Source organism: Protopterus annectens, chromosome 11.part0, assembly GCF_019279795.1.
Source record: "Protopterus annectens isolate FY-2018-M chromosome 11.part0, PAN1.0, whole genome shotgun sequence".
Taxonomy (NCBI): Eukaryota; Metazoa; Chordata; order Ceratodontiformes; family Protopteridae; genus Protopterus; species Protopterus annectens.
This window is the reverse complement of record NC_056745.1, coordinates 1,221,461,276-1,221,484,242: the sequence shown is the minus strand read 5'-3', so window position 1 is coordinate 1,221,484,242 and position 22,967 is coordinate 1,221,461,276. Positions and strand designations below refer to the sequence as shown.

Sequence of the window (22,967 nt, the reverse complement as noted above, 5' to 3'; positions counted from 1 at the left end):
GAGAGTGTGGGAATGGGCGATATCCACCGGTCGCTTTCTCATCGCAATGCACATGCTGGGATGGTACAACATCCTAGTGGACAGGCTAAGTCAGACCATTCCGATGCCTTACGAGTGGTATCGGAATCTGTCAGTAGCAGAACAGATCTTCAGCAAGTGGGGTCAACCTTGCTGCGATCTCTTCGCATCTCCTTCCAATGCGAAGTGCAGCAAGTTTTTCACTCTGAACCCTCTGCCTGGGGAGTCCCCCATAGACTCTGTAGTTCATGCTTGGCATCCCGGTCTTCTATATGCTTACCCACCAGTACCTCTCATTCCTAGGTTTCTGCAGTAAGCTTGTCAACTGGAGAGCAAGGTGATCCTCATTGCCCCATTCTGGCCTCGACAGGTATGGTTTCCCTTTCTTTGGTCTCACCTTCTGGCTCCACCTTGGATCTTAGATCCCATTCAGGATTTGATTTCACACCCCTTGGGGCTGCCTCATCCGAGTCTGGACAGCCTGAAGCTCATGGCTTGGCTGCTTCAGTTCCCGTAATTGCTAGGACTCCCGGACTATCTTCCTCAGTTAGATCTATTTTGGTAGCTGCTCATAAGTCTTTGACCAGAAAGGTTTATTGCAGCAAGTAGAAACATTTTTCTTTCTGGGCCTGTCAGAGAGATAGTTCTTCTACTGTCAAAGTTCATTTGGCTGCCATTTCCCATTTTCAAGTGGGAGAGAATTCTGCATCCGTAGCATCTTCCAGACTGAGTAAAGCTTTTATCAAAGGCACATTTTTGCTACGCCCTCCGGTCAAAGATACTATTCCCCCGTGGGACCTTACTATAGTTCTCCAAGCTCTAGTCGCTCCGCCTTTCGAGCCTGCCGCAATTGCAGATCTAAAATGTCTGTTGTGGAAAACAGCCTTTCTGGTAGGTGTCACCTCTGCTAGAAGGGTTTTGCAGTTACAGGCCTTGTCTATCAAACTTCCATACATGATTTTTTATAAAGACAGAGTTTCCCTTTGGACCAATCCATCTTTTCTTCCTAAGGTGGCTTCACCAGTCAATATCAATCAAACTGTAAATTTGCCTGTGTTCTTTCCCAATTTTACGAACAAAATGGAATACAAACTACACATGTTGGATGTTCATAGACAGTTACGATTCTATTTACACAGGACAAAAAATTTTAGTAAATCTGATCAATTGTTTCTTTCCTTCTGTAAACCCTTTTTGGGGAAACCTATCTCCAAGGTCACTATAGCTAGATGGATTTAGTCATGCATCCTACAGGTCTATAAGGACAGAGGCATGTCTCCTCCAGGTCAGGTTAAAGCTCATTCCACCAGGTCCATGGGTATGTCTGTGACTTTCTGGTCTAGAGTGTCTTTGGATGACATTTGCTCTGCAGCTACTTGGTCCTCATCTCGTACATTTATTTCTCATTATAAATTGGATTTGATTTCAAGAAGGCGAGCATCCTTTGGTTTCGCGGTGCTCCGAAATATCCTTCCATGAGGGCATCCCAGGAGTTTTAGTAGCTGGGGACTCTGTTCCACAGGTTGAAGACCAAATGAAGTAAACTACTTCAGATAAAGAAGTCATGTACTCAACATAACGTTCCATCTGAGTAGTTGTACTTCATTTGTCTTCAACCGTCCCTCCCTCCTTCCCCCAGACCTTGGCGCATGATCAGCTTACGGGCTGCAGTATAGGTCACAAGTATATTATCAGGTCGGGTTCTAAGTATAAGTTCAGCAAACTTGATCTGGGGATGGAAGGTAGTGGAGATGTATTATGGGTAAGGGGAGGAGTCTGAAGCTCGGAGCTGATGCTAGTAACATTTGCTGGCTCGGATCCAATACAGATCCTTATTCCCACAGGTTGAAGACAAATGAAGTACAACTACTCAGATGGAATGTTATGGTGAGTACATAACTTCTTTTTATGAATCATTCAGAGATTCACGTGAGGGGAGCTGAGATGTTATCCAGCATGTTTGAAACACATCCATTTATTTAGGTTATCTAGATGAGAGTTAAATCTGTAATGTATTCACAGTATTGTTTATACTGCTGATGACTATTAAAGACTTAGTGAAAAGATTTACATTGTATTCTGCTAGCGTATCAGTGTTATTTTTTGTGGGGAGGTTATTTCTTTCCCTTCTCTGAAACCCTTTGTTGCCCTGTTAATGGGATAAATGCAGTCTTATAACATGGTGCTTATCAGTATTTTGATCTATACCCTGCCCAGGTTTTTAGTGTCAGTTCAACACAGTTTGTTTCTTCTGAGTGTCTTTTTTGTGTTAGATTTTATGGCATATGTGGTAAAAAAAACAAACATGTAACACTGTCAAGAGTACTGTGCTTGATTATTTTCATCACTCCCACGCAAGGCCTTCTGAAAGCATTAGTGACCTTAATCAGAATTTAGAGTTTAATATGTTTTAGTTAAGTGAACCCTCTGCTCTCTGCCCTAGGTAACATCTTATTGCTGACTGAAAAAGAAAATAGCCCTACAGACAAGTTGATGTTGATTGACTTTGAATATAGCAGTTACAATTACAGGTAGGTTTCCCACATGCTGTTTGAATGTGTGACCCACGCTGTTTTACAATTATCCGTTATCCCCGAATGTGTAATGCTGTTAGAATAAATTTATGCTCATAACTTATAACTCAACATTTCAGCTTGCTTAGGATTGTAGCAAGGTCTCGAGTTGCCATGTCCCTGTTTACTTATTTCAGTTCAGCAGTTGTTCCATTGAAACATTAAATCGTGTCCAATCTCAATACTGTCCCATAGACTAAAGCATTCTGTGGCGTTACCAAGATGGTTCCTGCAGCTCCACTTAAGGAGCCCTGTAGCAGTTATCCATTTAAGATTGCTCTTTCCACATCTGTCTTGTCTCAAGGGCTGAATTCTACCACTCACTTTCCATCTGGTAGTCATGTATATAGATGCCATATGCTGTTCACTTTTTCAGCACCTCTTAAAAAGACCATACATATCCCATGGATAGTTTTTCTATGAATTGTACTACGGGCATTCAAAAAATAACCAGTGTGAAGGTGCACATTCCATCCAGACCATACTAAAAACAACATTCCAAGTTGGTTAACACTTCTCCCAAGGTAATGTAGCGTACTCCAAGGTATTGTGATCTTGGAATTAGTATATATGTTGGGGAGGGTGCAAATAGTGCATCTGTTTTTAGCATAAAATACAGTTTTAACATTTGGGATTTTATTTCCTAGGTGGCATGCATAAAATGTCAGATAAGACAGATATGTGTGCATGATATTAGTTGATCTATGGCCAGGTTTTTTGTACTGGATACTTTTCATACTTCTGCCATTGCCTGGATGGTGTTTTTACCCTCTGACTATGTTGTAGGTTCATGTACTTCAGGTGGGTATAAGTATTTTTGTGTGTTGTTATAGTTTTTGCTTTTATTTTCAGTTTTGGCAGGTTGTACTTAGAGTGGATGTGTGCTGGAACTTCTCTGAGGAATGGTGACCTTGGAGTTGGTATATCTAGTTGTATGTGGGGGTAGAGGTGCCTCTGTAACAGTTACTGATTGAGTACATCTTCACCAGCTTCAGCTTGACACTTCCTTTTCATAATCTGCCATGTGTAGGGGTGACATGCCTATTACTGATGCATGTTAACGATGTTACATGCCAACTGTGTAAGCATACCTAATCCATGTGCCTTCCATTTCTCTTCTCTCTCTTGCTTAGTTCAGGTGTCAGTCCTCATGCAAACTGATGAAACATTCCAATGTTTGATGTCTAGAAACAAATCTAGACAGTGTCTTATGTGCATTAAAGCTAGTTAAAGACTGTCTGTGGTGTTGCAGTTATTGCATTTGAGAGGAACACAATATTAAGTTCTGCCGTAAGTGTTTTAGTACTTCCATCTTCAGATGCTGGGATGGGAAGTTTTGGACTTCCCTCAGCTTTAGGTATGGTGGAGGTTGAAAGATATTCTTCCATATCAATGTGGTTATTGGGTTTCATGTCATCCAGAAAGGAAAAATGGCAGTGCAGGAGACAGATTTCCCCATAAAGATCATCACGAGCGGTGTTTGTTCTGATTAGGTGTTTCACACAACCATATATCTTGAGAGATTTGTCAGTTATTTGTCCCCAAGATATTGAGGAGTCTGCTTTCTTCCGTAGGATTTTTATCTTGAGAACCAACAACTTAAATTGTTGGCTAAGGATAGCATGGAAGGACCTTCCTGGCCTCAGGGCCAGCCATCTACAAAGAAAAAGCCAAGAAAGTTAGGTCTAATTCTTTGGCTGTATCACCTCCACCTGACGTCTCTTTTGAGGCTGGTGAAAGCCCGGAGGAGTGTCCGGTTTCTTGCTCAGATTCCTCTGCCATGACTGCTTTGGAAGCTGGCATGGATCTGATGCCACATACGTCCATGGAGGTTTTGCAGATGTTCACCTCAGATGTACAGGGGGGATCCAAGGTTGGTTATTACTGGAAGGCCTAGGGGTGTTCATCAGATTTTAGTTAGGGAAGAGATCCTGAGTACTATCAAGGATCAGAGCCTCCAGAATTTTTCAAGGCTGACATCCCACTCAAAAAATAAGCAGCAGACTAAACTTATTTCGCCTGCTGACAAAGGTACTCAGAATGAATGGCAGAACTTCACGCAAGGCTTGTTTAACGCCCTTATGGCTGTCAAGCCTCCACAGTATGTTTCTGTTCCTGCTTCCCTTTTCTACCCCTCTTAAGAGGCCTACTTAACAGGATTCTGCGGAGGAGGAGGATGCTGATTCTGACAGAGTCCCTGACTTATTCCTCCCATATTTCTTCACCACTTGACTGTGGTTCTGAGGAAGAAGAGTCTATCAATCCTGACTCTCCTTTTGAGGAGATTTTGTTTGGTGATAAATTCCATCATTCTGGAAACAGTTTCATATGGGACTCTGCTGAAGTGTCTGATGTTCAGAAGAGGTACTGTGAGCTTTTGCAAATGGAGTCTCCCAGGCCCTCTGCTGTTCCTCTGGTTCTTGCTGCCTTGCTGGATGCTTTTTCTACTGCTTCTCAGGCTTTTTGTTTTCAACCTCCTACTCCCAAAAACCTGATAGGCTTTATAAAGTTCCTGAGGGCAGTACGTTTCTATGTAAGGGTCCTCTGCTGATCCCTCTGTGGTGTCTGTGGCTTCATATGAGCCTTTCATATTGTTGCCTTCCACTAAATTGCTGCCATCTGATAAGGATAGCAGAACCATAGGTTCATAGGTGTTTACTAGGCTAATGACCACAAGGGCCTTTTTAAGACTAGCCATGCATCCCAAATCTCTGGCGAGTTCTGGTACCCTTGATAAGTGTAAGCAGGGGCCTGGGAGATGAACCATTTACAGGTTATCTGTGTCCATCAGAGACATAGGTGCCAAGCCAGGGATGAATTTCATGTTCCCCTTCCAGTTGTCCAAGTTAACTATTACACTTGAATTGGGTTAGGGAGGCACTCTGCTTCCCATGGATGGGGAGCCTGTTCCAGAGATGGTGTGGTCTCTGGGATACATACCTGTCTCTCCAGCAGGTCCTGTTTATATCACAAGCAAGGTTTAATGCTTTAGAATGGGTAATTATGATGCTGTTTGTTTTGTGGATATGCAGGAGGTCCATCAGAGTGGGGTCAGACAATGTTCTGTATGCCAGGAGTAGATCTCCCCTCAACAGCCTGTAGGAGACAGAATACAGGGATAGGGCCTTGAGGCAGCCTGCATAGAACATTTTACTTACATCCTGTATTCTTTTAGTGAGGAACCTCTGTGGACGTTCCATTTGTTGGAGATGCCTGGTTAGGTACATACCAAAGGGAGCATTGTATTCAATGATAGGTCTGATGAATGCGAATACAGTGGAACAATGACTTCCTTGGATCTAGATGCCATACCTTTGTTTATAAGTTGCGCAACATAGAATGATTTCCTCACTACTGTAGACATGTAATGGTCAGGGGCTGGATTGCTGTCTGTGTGTCCCTAAGTCCCTGACTACTGGATCAACTCTAAGGGGTGTGTTGTCAATATGATAGTTACCACGGGTGGATGACTTCCCAAAGGATACCATTATGCATTTCTTGGCATTTAATTTTAGTGCATGGCTCTGACACCAGTTGTTTATCTGTGTCAGCCCTTCCTGGAGAAGATTTTTGGCAGTGTGAGATTCAATGACTTCTAATTTGCAATCGTCTACAAATTTAGTCAGACAGAGACCATTGACAATGCCCGAGCCTTCAGAGAAGTAAATGCCAAAAAGCAGCGGTTCATGGACTGATCCCTGAGGGACTGCACTTGTGAATGGCCTCTTGGTAGAGGTGGACTCCCCAATTTTAACTTCCTAGCTCCTGTCTGTGAGCCAGTTGTCTAGTCACCAGGTGACATACGAGTGTGTACCTAACCCCTTGAGTTTGTCCACAATGCCCAAGTAGGGGATTGTGTCAAATGCCTTAGCTAGGTCAAGGAAGGCAGTGAACCAATGTTCTTCGTCTTCCCTTGCTGCAGTCCTGACTATTGGGTATAGTCCGCGTCTCAGTCGGCCCGAATACCAGAGAGAAGGATCGCCGGTCATGGCGCTTTAGACTGACGCCCAGTACGCCAGGTACGCGCGCATGACCGGCGTCATTTCCTCTGTCTTTTGCCGCATGGTCCGATGCAGAAGCAATTTTGCGAGTGCAGGTTGGCGTTCTGAGATTTTGTTTCAGACCGAGTACAGAGTTGGCTCGTAACCCCGTTGGGGTTTGGTGGCTAAGTAACCCGTTTAGAAGGTTTTCTTGCCTCAGTATATTACGGATGTCAGAAAAAGTGAATAACTGTATTTCTTGTGGGAAGCAGATACCGCATAGGGATTATCATACATTGTGTATACCTTGTTTAGGGCCTGAGCACGACGTTGTTGGTTGCCGCTCTTGTGCTAGATTTAATAAGCGCACTATAAGGAGGCTTGTTTGTGCTAGGTTAGTGTTTGGGAAGCGTTGCAATTATACTATGCCGCCGGATGCTCCGCGCCTGCTTCATCTAAGAAGCGCAAGGACAAAACAGTGAAGTCTAGGGTGAGGAACCGGCAGTCCCGGACGCCGGTCCTTTAGAAGGCTCAGGGAGCCAGAGGTTTTGCCAGGAGTCTCTATGGAGTCTCAGGCAGATACTTTACTGTTACAGGATGTGCCCTCTCAGGAAGTAGGCCAGGCTGAGGGGCTTCTCAGGTAACTGTTCTTCCCTCTCTTCCCAAGGTAGTTAGGGCCTCTCCTTCTGTTTCCAGAGCTTCTTTTAGAGGAAGGCCAAGTTCAGCTTCTGTAGGGGCTTCTCCTAGCATTTCGGCTCTGTGCCTAAGAAACATATGCTTAAAATGGCTGAAGATTTGATTACTCTGATTAGAGGTTCTATGCCCCACCTGATAAGAGGCCTAGGGTGGAACAGGAGTTTGATAGTTTTGAACAGTGTTCACAGGCGTCAGAGTCTTCTGTGGAAGACTTGCAAGAGTTTCCTGCTTATTCTGATTCTGATGTGGATGATTCCACTCCTTCAGCTTCCCCTCCTGAGGATTTCTCATTTTCAGAGACTCTTCACTCCATGAGGGAGCACTTTAAATGGGAAGGCCAAGATTACTCTGACTCCAGAAAAAGGCTTAGGGAATTCTTGTTTTTGCCTCAGCATAGGCCCTTAGCTATTCCTCCTGTGTTGAATGTGGTGGAGGATGTTTTGCAGAGGCTTCTCTGAACCCTGATTCCTTGCCTCCTGCTCCTGTTAAGCCTGATAGATATTATAGGGTGCCCAAGCTCATAAGTATTTGTTTAAGAGTCCCAGGGCAGACCCAGAAACTGTTTCTCAGGGGCCTAAAGGTGTTAAAGCTTCTGTTGTTAAAAATCCTGTACCCTCTGATAAAGAGGCAAGGGCTTTGGATAGGTGGGGTAAGAAAGTATATACTTCTTCCACTCTAGCCATGAGGCGTTGAATTGTCAATTTCATATGCTGAAATATCAGAATTATCTCCTTTCACAATTGAAATCTAAGGTGGATGCTTTGGCGGAAGGTATTAGTGTAAAGAATTGCTGGATTTGGTTCATGTGTCTGAACAAGTGGGTAAGCATTCTTTGCAGTGTGGTTTTGATGCTGTTCAGGCCTCCTCGGTGGCTGCTACTAGTTCTGTTCTTCGCAGACATGCATGGTTGAAGGATCAGAATTTAGCTGAGCATGTTAAGACCAGGATTTTGGATGCTCCTTTACAGTCTGATGTGTTGTTTGGACCGCCTGTGGAAGCAGTTTTAAAGAAAATGGAGGACAAAGCTAAGTCTATGCAGACTGTTAAAGATTTTGCAGGTGCAACCTCCAAGTTTAGTAGAAATTGGCGTGCTACGGGCTGGTCATATGGTGCTTGTGGTTCCGAGTCTAGGGGTAGATCTAGGCGTGGTAGGGGCAGGGCTCAAGGTTCGTTTAGGCCTAGATCAGACAGTTCACCTGCTCAGACTTCTGGTGAGGGCAGGGGTCAGTCCTTTCGTAAGCAGACCCACTGACCTGCCTGTGCAGCTGCCAGTGGACCTTGGTCTGGCACCTCCTCTGGGAGGAAGATTGTCTCTTTTCAAAGAAAATTGGGATTTAATCACTCAAGACAGATGGGTGCTGGATATCATTCATCACGGTACAGATTTTATTTCCACACAATGCCCCTTTCAAAGGCATGCCAGATGTTCCTCCTCCACAAAGAAAAGAGGCTCTCAAGCAAGTTTCTCAGTTACTCCAGATAGGGCTATTCAGCCAGTCCCTGTGTCAGAAAGGGGCTTTTTATTCTCGCCTGTTCCTAGTACCAAAGAAGGGGAACACGTGGAGACCAATTTTGGATTTATCTATCCTCAACACTTATCTGGACATTCCCAAGTTCAAGATGTTGACGTTACAGCAACTGTTACCTCTGCTGGGCAAGGATCACTGGATGGTAACTTTGGATCTCAAGGAAGCTTACCTTCATGTGCCCATAAGGCTAAGTTGCAGAAAGTATCTGCGGTTTCGAACTGGAGATTTTCATTATCAGTTCTCTGCATTGCCCTTGGCTTATGTATTCACAAAGGTTCTGGCTCCAGTGATAGCTTACTTCAGGCTTCAAGGCATTCAAATTTATCCTTACTTGGACGACTGCCTGATTCTGGCTCAAGAAAAGAACACCTTCTACAGCATCTGGAATATGTCATAGCAGTGCTAAGATGCCTAGGGTATTCTGTGAAATAAAGTCCAGTCTAGTACCCTCTCAAGACATGTGCTTTCTGGGTGTGAGACTGAATACAGCAGCCCAGATGGCCTTTTTAACCCCGGACAAACAAAAGAGTCTGTCACTTTACTTCCATCAACTATCTCATCAGTCCGTGCTGACTGCAAGGACAGTCCTTCAAGCATTAGGGTTCATGGCATCTTGTATTCTGGTGCTTCCCAATGCCAAACTGCATATGAGGAAGCTGCAATGGTATCTCAAAAATGTATGGACACAGCACTGCCAAGATTTGGACACTGTCATTCAAATAATACCTTGCCTTCAAACGGAATTCTTGTGGTGGGCTCAGGAATGTCACCTAAACAAGGGACTCTCTGTGACCCGGCCAGAGGGGAGTCAGATTTTAACGACAGATGCCTCGGACACTGCTTGGGGAGCTCATCTAAATGGAAAGTGGATACAAGACAAGTGGCCTGCCAGACTACAGCATCTACATATCAACATGAAGGAGATGTTAGCAGTCCAGTTTGCATTGATGGCGTTCAAGGAGTTACTTCTTCCAGGGCAGGTGTTGATTCTGACAGACAACACAACTGTCATGTGGTACATCAACAAGCAAGGGGAACACATTCTTATCCTCTATGCAGGCAAGCAATGATTTTATGGGAGAGCAACTGACTCTTCAGGCAAGGTTTCTGCCAGGAGCACAGAACTCCCTAGCAGATGTATTAAGCAGACAAATCATGGATCCCCACAGTGGAAACTGGATCTTCATGTATTTCAGAAATTGACAGTGTCATGGGGAACTCCAGACATAGATCTGTTCGCTTCTCCACTAAACCACCAGCTGCCAAAGTATTGCACAAAGGGGTTTCATCACACAGCTTGGAAAGTGGATGCTCTGTCTTTCAGTTGGAAAAACCTTCATGTCTATGCTTTTCCACCTCTACCTCTTCTTCCAAAGGTATTACTAAAGGTCAGACAGGACAGGCCAAGGATGATTTTGATAGCTCCAGATTGGCCTCGGCAACACTGGTACCCACTTCTAAGGAGTCTTGTAAAGGAACCTCCATGGCCTTTACCTCTGATTCCTCATCTGTTATCTCAGAAGGACGGTCATCTGCTCAATGTCAAGCTCCAATCTCTCCATCTCACAGCTTGGCATATTCTGTGTTGAAACATGGAAGGTCTCAGCTTCCTCAACAAGTTTTAAATGTGATTATGGAAGCTAGAAGGCCTAGTACTAGGAGGTGTGCATGAAAAATGGAAGAGATTTTTATTTTGGTGTACAGCAAAGAATTTGGAGATTTCAGAGCCTAATTTGAGTGTGGCTCTTCAATATCTTACTGAGTTATTGGACAAAGGTTTGTCTTTCTCTTCCATAAAGATTCATGCTGCAGCAATTTCAGCTCACTATGATTGTGACCCACCTTTGTTTTCGCATCCTTTGTTCAAGCAGTTTCTTAGAGGGCAAAGAATATAAGACCCCACGTGAGCTCCTACTCCTGCTTGGGATCTCAATTTTGTGTTGGAAAAACTTACTCTACAACCTTTTGAGCCGGCAGCTACTGCTGAATTGAAATATTTGTCATGGAAGACAGCTTTTCTGTTGGCTATTACTTCTGCAAGAAGGGTGTCTGAATTGCAGGCCCTTATGGCAGTAGAGCCCTTTTGATTTTCCATAAGGACAGGGTATCATTACGTACTAATCCTTCCTTTATGCCTAAGGTGGTTTCTAGTGTGGCTTTAAACCAAACTATTCATTTGCCTTTTTGCAGATCCTCAAAATAAAGGGAAAAGATTTTGCACACTTTAGATGTACACAGGCAATTGCGTTATTATTTGAGCAGGACTAAAGATTTTAGGCAGTCTCAGCAGTTACTTGTTTCTTTTGCTTTAAGTTCACAGGGCAAACCTGTGTCAAAACAAACTATTTCTAGGTGGATTGGCTTTTGCATTGCATTTTGTTATTCCCATCATGGCAAAGAGGTTCCAGCTGGGATTAGGCCTCATTCCACTAGGGCTACTGCCACTTCAACAGCATTTCTAAGGGGTGGCAACTAAGGATATTCTGGAAGCAGCTACTTGGAGTTCAGTGCATACTTTCTCTAGGCATTATCACCTGCCTATATACTCTAAGTCTAGAGCTGGTTTTGCCACAGCTGTTTTACAAGGCATGTTGTCAGCTCCTGCTACTTTATAATTTGCCAGCCTCCCTTACCTCTGCTTTGGGATTCTACCCAATAGTCAGGACTGCAGCAAGGGAAGCGAAGAACATAGTACAGTTTTGTACCTACCATAAATGTAGATGTTCCTCCTTCCCGTCTGTGTTTCAGGGTGGTTGTGTAGGTGCCTTTACATGCTTATATTTTTTGTATATATTTTACTGTATATATTGTACATGTTTATTGGTGCAGGTTGTTTTGGGACTTGTCTTTTTGGGTCTTCTGACATCTGGGGCAAGAAAAGACTGAGGAAATGACGTCGGTCATGCGCATTAGTACCCTGACGCCATGACCGACGCCAGCCTACTCTGGTATTGGACTATACCCAATAGTCAGGACTGCAGCAAGGGAATCCTCGAACATCTACATTTATGGTAGGTACAAAACTGTACTTTTTGCCCTCATCCATTGCTTTGGCAACAGTCTCAAAGAAGTCCACCAGGTTGAGCAGGCATGACCTGCCCTTGATGAAACCAAACTGGGTAAGAAGGTGTATACTTCTGCTACCCTGGCATTTAGAGTTAACTATCAGACACATATGAATAAGTGTGTTTTGGCTATTTTCTCTCAATTCTTTCATTTCTGATCTTCCTTATTCTGAGAGGAAGGCCTCTGCCTTTGCCTTACTTAGGATGTCCTCCAAGAGGTCTGCCGTTCCATTAAATGCAGCTGATACTTCATCTAGGGCTGCTGCTTTTGGGTCTGTTTTGAGGAAGTATTCTTGGCTCAGACTTCAGCCATTACCTGATGATATCAAGGCTAAACTGATGGATGCTTCTCTGGACAATAAGCATTTGTTTAGTGCTGCTCCTGTGGAGTTGATTAAGTCCCTGCAAGAAAAAGGCAAGGCTTTAGAGGAGTTGGAACATATTTTTGTTTTCCCTGTGCCCGAGTTTCAGAGGAATTATCCTAATAAGCCTGCTTTTGTTCGTAGACAGTCGTGCCCTTCTCCCAGAGCTAAAAAGGGTGGTAGAAAGGCTCCCCCTGCTGGGGCTACCCAAACTCCTTGTACTCAAAAACCTCCTTTTCCTGATCCACCAGGTGCTGTCTGAATATCCTGTTCTTCTCTGTCACATCCCTCTTTCTCTGTGTCTTTCCCGTGTCTCTTCCTGTTTGGGTAAAGGTCACCCAAGACTCCTAGGTTCTTTCAGTAATTCGTCAGGATTATTACATGGTCTGGAAATCTCTCCCTTCATTTTGGGCATTTGTCAGCCTCCTCAATAGCAACTGCCCATTTTTTCACAGGTGCTTCAAGGCCTGTTGGCTCAAGGAACAATTAAAGAAGTTCCAACCCGTCAGCGGGGGAAAGGGGTTTTACTCCAAAATGTTTTTGGTACCCAGGAAAGAAGGCACCTGGAGGCCTCTTCTGGATCTTGCTCAGTTAAACACCTTTTTGAAAGTCCCTTCCTTTCAGATGCTGTCCCTTCGGACCTGGTTTCCTCTGTTAGTTTATCAGGCTTTTCTGGTTTTCCTGGATCTCAAGAATGCTTATGTGGATATACATATTCATCCCCTTTTCAGGAAGTTTATACGTTTCTCTGTTGCTTCCTGGCGTTTTCAGTTCTCTGCCTTTCTACCACCTCAAGGGTCTTCACCAAATGCCTCGATCCTGTGATTGCTTTCTGCAAGCTAAAGGGGATGCAGGTCTTTCCCTACTCGGACAACCTGCTTATTCAAACCTCCTCTCAAGAGATCTTACTTCAGCATCTACACTTTACCATTTATCTCCTGCAAAGCCTTGGATTTTTCTGGGTTGCAATATCCAGATTTATTTATTGACCGGGTTTGTCCGACTGAGCTAAGTAGCCCTTTTTCAGCTGAGGCCTGGGGAGAAAAGCTCCACATGTTCTACAGGTTATCATTTACAAAAATAAGTAAATAATCAACAACTGGTTTACAGAAAATATTCAAAGCAACATATACATGAAAAACAAGGATTTACTACAGTAAACTAATCATTAGGTCTGTAGAACCAAACACAAAAGCATGCAGAAGGCACAAACCACACAGGAACAGAATGGATCCAGGAGCAGAAAACAGCAACACTGTAGTGAATATCCAAAGAATTTATTTGTCCACAAGAACAGAGATTAAGTGTTTTCGTATAAGTACTTCATCACAATCACAACACTAAATACATCCAGCACTCTTTAAATAACCCACCCTTAAAACCCTAACCAGTGAAAAAATATACATTCACCCATACTATGACTGTTAAAAAAGTGATGTGAAATATGACCCAGCAAACACTAGAGCCTCACAATGCATTTAAACATTTGATGTTAATAATATAAATATATATCAAAACAAATTCAAATGTGTAAAATTCATAAAAATGATTTTCATAAAAATAAACAAACAACATATATACATATGAAAACAGGTTGAGAAATATATGTGGAATCATACCTGTGAGGTCCCTTTGTAAATGCTCCAAAACAAAGAAGCTGAAGCTGTGGTCCTTATGCTCACTAATGTGCTTGGCCAATGCATTTTTATACCCCGCCTTTCTGATGTCCAGTCCATGCTCATACATACGCTCCTTGAACTTTCTCTTAGTTTTCCCCACATAGAAACACTCACATTTTGAGCATCTGGTGACATATATAACCCCCGCCGAGTTACACTTACTGTGAATCCTTGAAAAAATGTTAGTGATTCACTGTGAACACAGTCTCCTTCAAAGACCATTTTGCATTGGGCACAATTACCACACCTATAAGTTCCCCATTTTTTGTTTGTAAACTCCAATCCATGGCCAAAAGTGCCCTGCTCCAAATGGTTCTTCAAGGTTTTCCCTCTCCTAAATATGATTTGGGGTTTTTGGTTAGCCACCATGCTCTTTCCCTTAAAATGGAAAAAAAAATGTGCCAATATTTATAAATAATGCTTCTAATGTGGGCAGCCTCATTGCAATACTGTGTAATAAAAGCTCCTTGTAAATCCAACCTACTATTTGTACCACCTCTCATGAAAGAATTGCTCCCTGAAACTTCATGGGAACAAATGAGAGGAATAATCTCTCCCATTTGCATTTTGACTGTTATATCCCTACACACCTGAGTGACCATCTCAGTAGGGTACCCTCTGCTAGAAAACATATGTCACATTTTCTCACATTCCTTGTTAAAGGTTTCCCAACTTGAAACCATACAGGCTAGACGGATGTATTGCCCCTTGATGATAACAAATTTTTGATGAGGGGGTGGTTACTTTCAAAATATAATATACTGTTGCTGTAGGTTGGTTTCCGATATATGGTGCTAACCCATCTCTTACAGAACATCTAAATAATTCATACTAAAGGGGTTGTATTGATAAGTGAATCTCAAAAAAGGAGTAGATGCATTTATAAACTTTAATAAACCCCTCAATTTCACTCACTTCACTATTCCACACAATAAAAATGTCATACAAAAATCGGAGGTACAAATTCCAAGGTGTTCTCTCAAAATGTGGGAATAAAATTTGTCTGTAGCAATACAATATTTGTGAAAATGGGGGCACAAGAAGCCCCCATTGCTACCCCTTTTCTTTGTCTATAGTACTGACCTTCCAGATAGACAAAGTTATACTTTAATACCAATTCCATGCACAGAACAAGAACATCAGCAGTGTTATTATCCAGGCTAGAATACTCACACAAGAAGTCATGAAACCATTCTAATCCCACATCATGTGGGATGGTATTGAACAGATGTTCATCGTGTTACCCTGCTGCAGTCATCACACTTGGGTTATCCTGCCATCAGGCGGTCCCGCAGTCGGCCTGAATTCCAAAGTCTTGGTCCGGCGTCGGTTGCTGTCGCTTCTTCCCTGACGTCAGTGTGCCAGGGGGTATATAAGAGGCATCCGACGCCATTTTCTTCAGTCTTTCTTGCCGCGCGGTGCCCGAAGCAGAAGCAGTTTGCAAGTGCCGGTCGGCCGACACCTGAGATTTTCGATTCGAATTTCAGTCCGAAGTCTTCAATAAAGCTAAGTACCCCGTTGGAGAACATTTTCTTGACTCAGTCCGATGTCAGAAAAAGTTAACAATTGCATTTCTTGTGGGAAGCAAATACCTCATAAGGACTTCCATTCCTATTGTATTCCTTGCCTAGACCCAGACCACGACGTCACAGGTTGTCGGTTTTCTGCTAGGTTTAATAAACGAACTATCAAATGCCGTTTTGACTTCACACGGCATTACTTTGGTAGGAAATTTAATTATATCATGCCGTCGGAGCAGCCGATGACCGGCATACATAAAAAAACGCAAGGATAAGGACAGGCAGCCTAGGAACAAGCCAGACTCCGAGGCATCTGCTGGGCCTGTCGCCGGTTCTCCGGTTTTCAGTGAGGTGCCTACGCAGCCCCTGACAATTGCAGAACTGGAACCCCAGACAGCTGCAGATTCCCAAGAAGAGCCTACTAGGCCGACGCAGCCATCTTCCGACACCGGAGCAGAAGTAGACTCCGGTGCAGTGGAAACACCTTCGGTTGCAGAAGGTGTCTTCAGACCGACTACACTCACCATTAAATCTTATGCTAAGCTTAAAATTCCTTTAAAACCTAAGAAGACTGTACATCAGTCTGCAGTTCAAGGCCCCATGCCTAAGAAACAGATGCTTAAGATGGCTGAAGATTTGATTACCCTAATCAGGGGTTCCCATCCCCCTCCTGATAAAAGACCAAGACAAGAGGAGGATTATGCTTCCTCTGACCAGGTTTCAATTTCCTCAGATTCTTCTTAGGAACAGGATTACACTTTTCCACCTTATGAAGACTCTGATGCTGAAGACTCTATTTCCTCAGCATCTCCCCCTGAAGACTACTCCTTTGGGGAAACTTTACATACCATGAGGGACATTTCCACTGGGAAGGCCAGGACTACTCTGATTCTAAGAAAAGGCTCCGAGAGTTCCTTTTACTACCCCAGCACAAACCTCTTGCTATCCCTCCAGTTTTAGATATTGTGGATGATGTTTACCTGGAGTCTAGTTTAAATCCAGACTCTCTACCTCCTGCTCCAGCCAAACCAGACAGATACTACAGAGTACCTGACTCGCACAAATTCCTTTATAAAAGCCCTGTGGCTGACCCAGAAACAATTTCCCAGGGTCCTAAGGGAGCTAAAGCTTCTATGGCTAAAAATCCTGTGCCCTCTGAAAGGGATTCCAGAGCCCTAGGTAGATGGGGAAAGAAAATATACACCTCAGCAACTCTGGCTAAGAGAGCATTAAATTGTCAGTTTCACATGTTGAAATATCAGTAATTCCTAGCACACATACTGAACAGTCTGAATTCAAGGAAATGCAGGATCTGTTGCATGCAGCTGAACATGTGGGCAAACATACTTTACAATGCGGATTTGATTTGTTGGAAGCTTCCTGTAGAGCAGCTGTTACTGGCTCTGTCATACGTAGACATGCTTGGTTAAAAGAACAAACCCTTCCTGATTTTGTTAAAGAAAAATTATTGGATGCACCTTTACAGCAGGATTATGCAGACGGTCAAGGATTTTTTGCAGGTACAACCCCCTTGTTTCAGCAGAAATTGGCCAACAAAAAAATGGTCCTTTCCAGCTTCTGACAGATCACAAAGGGGCAAATACAGATGCCCAAGGGGCAGAGGTCAGTCACAAGGCCCTTACAAACCTCGCCAATGGGGTACTGCTACCCAGAAAGGAGGAGGAGACAGGCCCCAAGCTAGCAGAAGACAAACACAATGACTCAGTCCTCAAACTACCAAGCAAATCTCTCCTGGCAGCTCCCTTGGGAGGAAAATTAGCATTTTTTGCAGGCAACTGGCACATCATCACAAAAGACAAATGGGTCCTAAACATTGTCTCTCAAGGATACAGATTCCACTTTCATACCTTACCAAGGGTAAAAGGAATGCCAAACCTGCCACCAAATCAATGGGCAGAGGCACCAAAACAAATTACAGCTCTCATGGACATGAGAGCCATTCAACAGGTACCTACACAGGAGCAAGGACAAGGATTTTACTCAAGACTCTTTCTAGTCCCAAGAAAGGACAAAGCATGGAGACCCATTCTGGATCTTTCACTTCTGAACAACTATCTGCAAGTACCAAAATTCAAGATGCTAACACTACAGCAGCTTCTTCCCATGCTGGGCAAGAATGCTTGGCTAGTAACGCTGGACCTCAAGGAGGCATACCTGCATGTCCCTATCAGACAAAATACCTCCGCTTCATTGCAGGTTCAACGCATTATCAATTCTCTGCACTGCCCTTTGGCTTATCTACTGCGCCCAGGGTCTTCACAAAATGCCTGGCACCAGTAATTGCATACTGCAGACAAAGAGGAATTCAGATATACCCATACCTGGACGACTGCCTTATTCAAGCAGAAAGCAAGGACATTCTTTTAAAGCATCTGGCATTTGTCAAACACCTTCTAAGTTGCCTAGGGTACACAGTAAATGAAAAGAAATCAAAACTAGTGCCCTCACAAAACATAATATTCCTGGGTGCCAGCTTGAATACAACGGCCCAGATGGCTTATCTCACGCCAGACAAGCAACAACAGCTGACTCAATATTTCAAAATAATGGCAACAAAGACCCAACTCCCTGCAAGATAAATTCTGCAGGCCTTGGGATTCATGGCATCTTGCATACTACTAATACCATTTGCAAAACTGCATATGAGGAAATTACAAAGGTACCTGAAAAGCGTATGGACTTAGCACAGCCACAGCTTGGAAACAATGATACCACTCATTCCCTACCTTCAACAGGAGTTTCTATGGTGGGTACAGGCATGTCACCTCAACAAGGGTCAGCCTTTCACCGTACCCAGAGCCAGGCAAACTATGACAACAGATGCATCGGACTATGCCTGGGGAGCAGACATGGCAGGACAGTGCATTCAGGGCAAATGGACCACAGATCAGAGGCATCTGCATATCAATCAAAAAGAAATACTAGCAGTACAGAATGCCCTAACAGCTTTCATGGACATTTTACACCCAGGACAACTAATAATAAAGACGGACAATACCACAGTAATGTGGTACATAAACAAGCAAGGGGGCACACATTCCTACCCTGTATGCAGGCAAGCAATGACCTTGTGGAACACTGCACTGTCTTACCAGGTTCAATTACAAGCACAATTCCTGCCAGGAAAGAAAAACACATTGGCAGATGACCTAAACAGAAACATCATGGATCCACACGAGTGGAAACTAGATCCACAAGTTTTTGCAATGATAGCTCAAAAATGGGGACGCCCAGACATAGATCTGTTTGCAAGCCCCCACAACTACCAACTTCAAAAATTTTGCACAAGGACATTCCATCCACAAGCTTCGAAAGTGGACGCCCTCTCATTCAGTTGGAAAACGTTAACAGTGTATGCCTTTCCTCCATTGCCTCTTCTAGCAAAGGTACTGCTGAAAGTCAGATTAGAGAGGCCACAAATGATACTCGTTGCACCAGACTGGCCACACCAGCATTGGTATCTAATTCTAAGGAACATGGCCCATGGCCCACCATGGATTTTACCACATATTCCTCACCTAGCGAGACAATCAGATTCTACACAGCCAGCTCAAGACTTTAAACCTGGCTGCATGGCAAATTACCTAAACAACCAGCCAACACCTCTATCCAAAGCTGTTATGGATGTCATTCTGGAGGCCAGGAGGCCTAGCACCAGGAAAACCTAATCAGACAAATGGAAAAGATTTTGCGCCTGGAACCAAGCTAAAGGCCAAAACCCCCTTGATCCAAACATTCCTCAGATTCTACAATATTTAACTGAGATGTTGCACAAAGGACTTTCCCTTTCATCTATTAAGATCCACGCCTCTGCAATTTCAGCTCATTACAACACGGATCCTCCTTTATTCTCACATCCACTCCTAAGACAGTACCTCAGAGGGGCTAAGAACATAAGTCCGCCAAGGAGAGCACCAACACCTACTTGGGATCTCATCAAGACAGAGTCTCTCTACGAACTAACCCTTCCTTTATGCCAAAGGTGTTATCCAGTGTGGCCCTAAACCAAACCACTCATTTGCCCAAATCCCCAAACAAAGGAGAAAGACTCCTGTACTCTTTGGACATTCACAGGCAATTACGTTACTACTTGGATAAAACTAAGGCTTTCAGAAAAACTGACCAGCTCTTTGTAGCCTATGCTACAGGATCACAAGGAAAAGCTATCTCAAAACAGACCATTTCTAAATGGATAGGGCATTGCATACGTTTCTGCTACACGCATCATGGGAAACCGGTACCTGCTAACATTAGGTCCCACTCCACCAGGGCTACAGCTACATCAGCAGCCTTTCTCAGGGGAGTGCCAAACAAGGATTTTCTGGAAGCTGCAACTTGGAGTTCAGTGCACACTTTCACCAAACACTATCACTTACCTCTATATTCTAAGACTAGAGCTGGTTTTGCCACTGCAGTTTTGCAGGGCCTACTAGCTTCTTCTAACCCTGTTTAACTCCACCTCCCATCCTTAGCTTTGGGATTCAACCCAAATGTGATGACTGCAGCAGGGTAACACGATGAACATAGTACAGTTTTCTACCTACCATAAATGTAGATGTTCGAGTGTTCACCCTGCTGCAGTCCAGGTTACCCTCCCTCCATCCCCTCTGAACTAGCTGAACTTATCTATACCACTCTATCCTATACTACCTGTGTGGTGTATTTACTTGTGCCTAAAGGTATTGTTTTATTTTTATCTAGCTATATATATTAGCTATATATATATATATTTTTTTTTTTTTTTTTTTGCCTACCTATTAGGGGCACCTGACATCTGGGGCAAGAAAAACTGAAGAAAATGGCGTCGGATGCCTCTTATATACCCCTGGTGCACTGTCGTCAGGGAAGAAGCGACAGCAACCGACGCCGGACCAAGACTTTGGAATTCAGGCCGACTGCGGGACTGCCTGATGGCAGGATAACCCAAGTGTGATGACTGCAGCAGGGTGAACACTCGAACATCTACATTTATGGTAGGTACAAAACTGTACTTTCAGCCACATCAATTGTAACAAAAACACAATGTTCATTAAATTCAACATTTTTCATTTTCATGAGAAAATTCCAGGAATCTCTGCAAATGTGGTCAAAGGACCCTAAACAGTCCTTTAAAATAGTATCCACATATTTGCCCAGGGGGTGGGTTTTAGATTTTCTCGTATTAACAATGGGCCTCATTGGTGGATCAGTGGTGCTCTCGTGTATCTTTGGTATACCAAAGAAACACGGTACCACTGGGTACTTGACCTGGAAATAATCAAAATTATCAGGTGTAATTTCCCCCTCATCCAACATATCTTGGAGATAAAAATCAATACGTTTATATGCCAAGTTAATAATGTTGATGGAAGTCTCTTCCTACATATCACTATTGTTGACGTGACAGGTCATTTTTGATACATATTCCACCTTACTCATGATAACCATCCCACCCCCCTTGTCGGGTTTCATAACCCTCAATTGTTTGTTTCCAGAAACTTGTCTCAATAAACTGGACTCAACAGCATTCAAATTCCCCCATGTATCACTGCAGGAGCCCTTCCCCACAAGGCCCCTGAACTAACGCCACCAGTTTCTCGAAAATAATCAAAGGAAGGGGCAAAGGGGGGTTAAACGTACTGGTTCTCTTAATAATAACCCCAACATCTACCCACTCTTCCTGAAACAAAATCTTGAGTTGAGTTTCCTGAGGAATAATTTAAAATCAGTTAAAAGGCTATCAGTCCTGACCTTAGCTGAGGCTACATAAAGGTCTCCCCTGCTCAACAATTCCGCATGTTCAGTATTGCAAAACTCATTGCTATAATTGTACACGGTAAAGTCACCTGTTCTATTGCTGACAGTCTTTACAGAACTAATTTCAGGACTTTTTTCATTTCCCTCCAAGTCCAGGCCTCCTTCCCCCAACACTAATTAATTTTCTGAGCTGCAGTCCAATAAACTGCTGGCCGATTTATCAAGTAAATCTGAAAAAGATTACTTACTGGAAGACGGAGTGCCAAAAGTCTCAAAGTCATTCAAAGCACCTCTCACCAAGTCTGTGCAAACACACTCAATATTCTCCGTTCCCATTGAGCCTAATTTCGGTTGTACGGCTGCCTCGTATACCAGGGGGTTCCCTTGCTGATATCCCCAGCCTTGGCGATAAGCTCCCCAATAGTAATTCCTCTGGTTCCTTTGGTTCCGTATCCGTTCGGACCTCTGTGGTTCGCCAAGTTGGTTTCCCCCTAAAGGGGCCTCGGTTTCTTCCTGTGCCTGATCTGCAGGTCTCCTGGAATCCTCCCCTTGAAAAACATCATCGACGGCGTCATTGCAATTGGACATTGGTGGTTTGGGGTACGCCTTCCCTTCCACATATGTGGTTTCGTTCAAATTTATTAGCCTTAGTGTTTCTTATTTTATTTATTCTGCCATCTACTTTGTTGAATATGGCCACATATTCGTTTTTGTGGTGGGGAAACAAGAGGCCATTTTGAATAGCATGGTCTAACTTTTCCGATTCGAGGATAAGACCCTCAATTTCCTTTTGGTTGTGCTTAATCATGCACTCAAGCAATTCACAGCTCTGTCAATAGAATAACTGGAGAAGTTCATTGTGAAATGGGGAGCCAGATTTCACCCCATTTGGAAACTTCCAGGACCTTAGCCCTTTAGGAATTCTTCTTACTTTTATGTTTTCCCATAAATATGCATTTTCAAGTTGCAACTTCTTGCACTTGAAAATGCTTCTTTCAAAAGAAAAGGCATTTTTAAATGTTAAAGGTTGTTCATTGTCTCCAGGGCCCTCAAATAAAACAGAGCCATTAAGCCACTGCTTAAAGTAATTTACGGCTACTACAACATGGCCAGGACCAGGAGCAGCCTTAGGTCAACTAGTGCCCTAGGCAAAAGGCTCCATGGCACCCCCCCCCACCACCACCTGGTGCCCCCATCCTGGTCTACCTACACCAAATAAATACTAGAAAAGCGCCCCTGCTAGAGTGGCGCCCTAGGCAGCTGCCTAGTTGGCCTATGCCTAAGGCCGGCTATGGCCAGGACTATTGTCGTGGGGTCAACCTAAAATATTTGGCCTCTGCCCGACAGTTAGTAAACAGGCAGGAGTTTGCAAAAACTCATTTTCTGTAGAGGCCACAAGGTGGCACTGTTGCTGGGTGCTGTTAACCTTTGCATTTAGTTCATGCACCAATTGAAATAATAAACCAACACTGTGGTTTAACTTCTCCATGTCACTATGCTCGGCCCCAGGTCCAGGCAGTCTATTCCCAAAGACAAAACTGTAGAACCAAACACAAAAGCACGTAGAAGGCACAAACCACACAGGAACAGAATGGATCCAGGAGCAGAAAACAACAACACTGTAGTGAATATCCAAAGAATTTATTTGCCCACAAGAAAGTACAGTTGTGTACACTTACCATAAATGTGGATAAACACAAACGTTGAAGTGCCAAACAATCCACGAGAGCCAGCAAACCTAAACGCACTTTTATTGTAAATAAAAAACAGCGTTTTCGCTACCAATGC

General features: G+C 43.6%; 1 protein-coding gene across 1 annotated transcript in view; it reads left to right on the top strand.

The window, feature by feature from the left end:
* Window positions 1-22,967, top strand: part of LOC122815803 (choline/ethanolamine kinase-like) — a 562,793-nt gene that overhangs the window by 333,703 nt on the left and 206,123 nt on the right. The window contains exon 7 of the mRNA XM_044088601.1: window positions 2,462-2,549. Coding sequence (XP_043944536.1) covers window positions 2,462-2,549 — 88 coding nt within the window. The remainder of the gene's footprint in view (window positions 1-2,461; window positions 2,550-22,967) is intronic.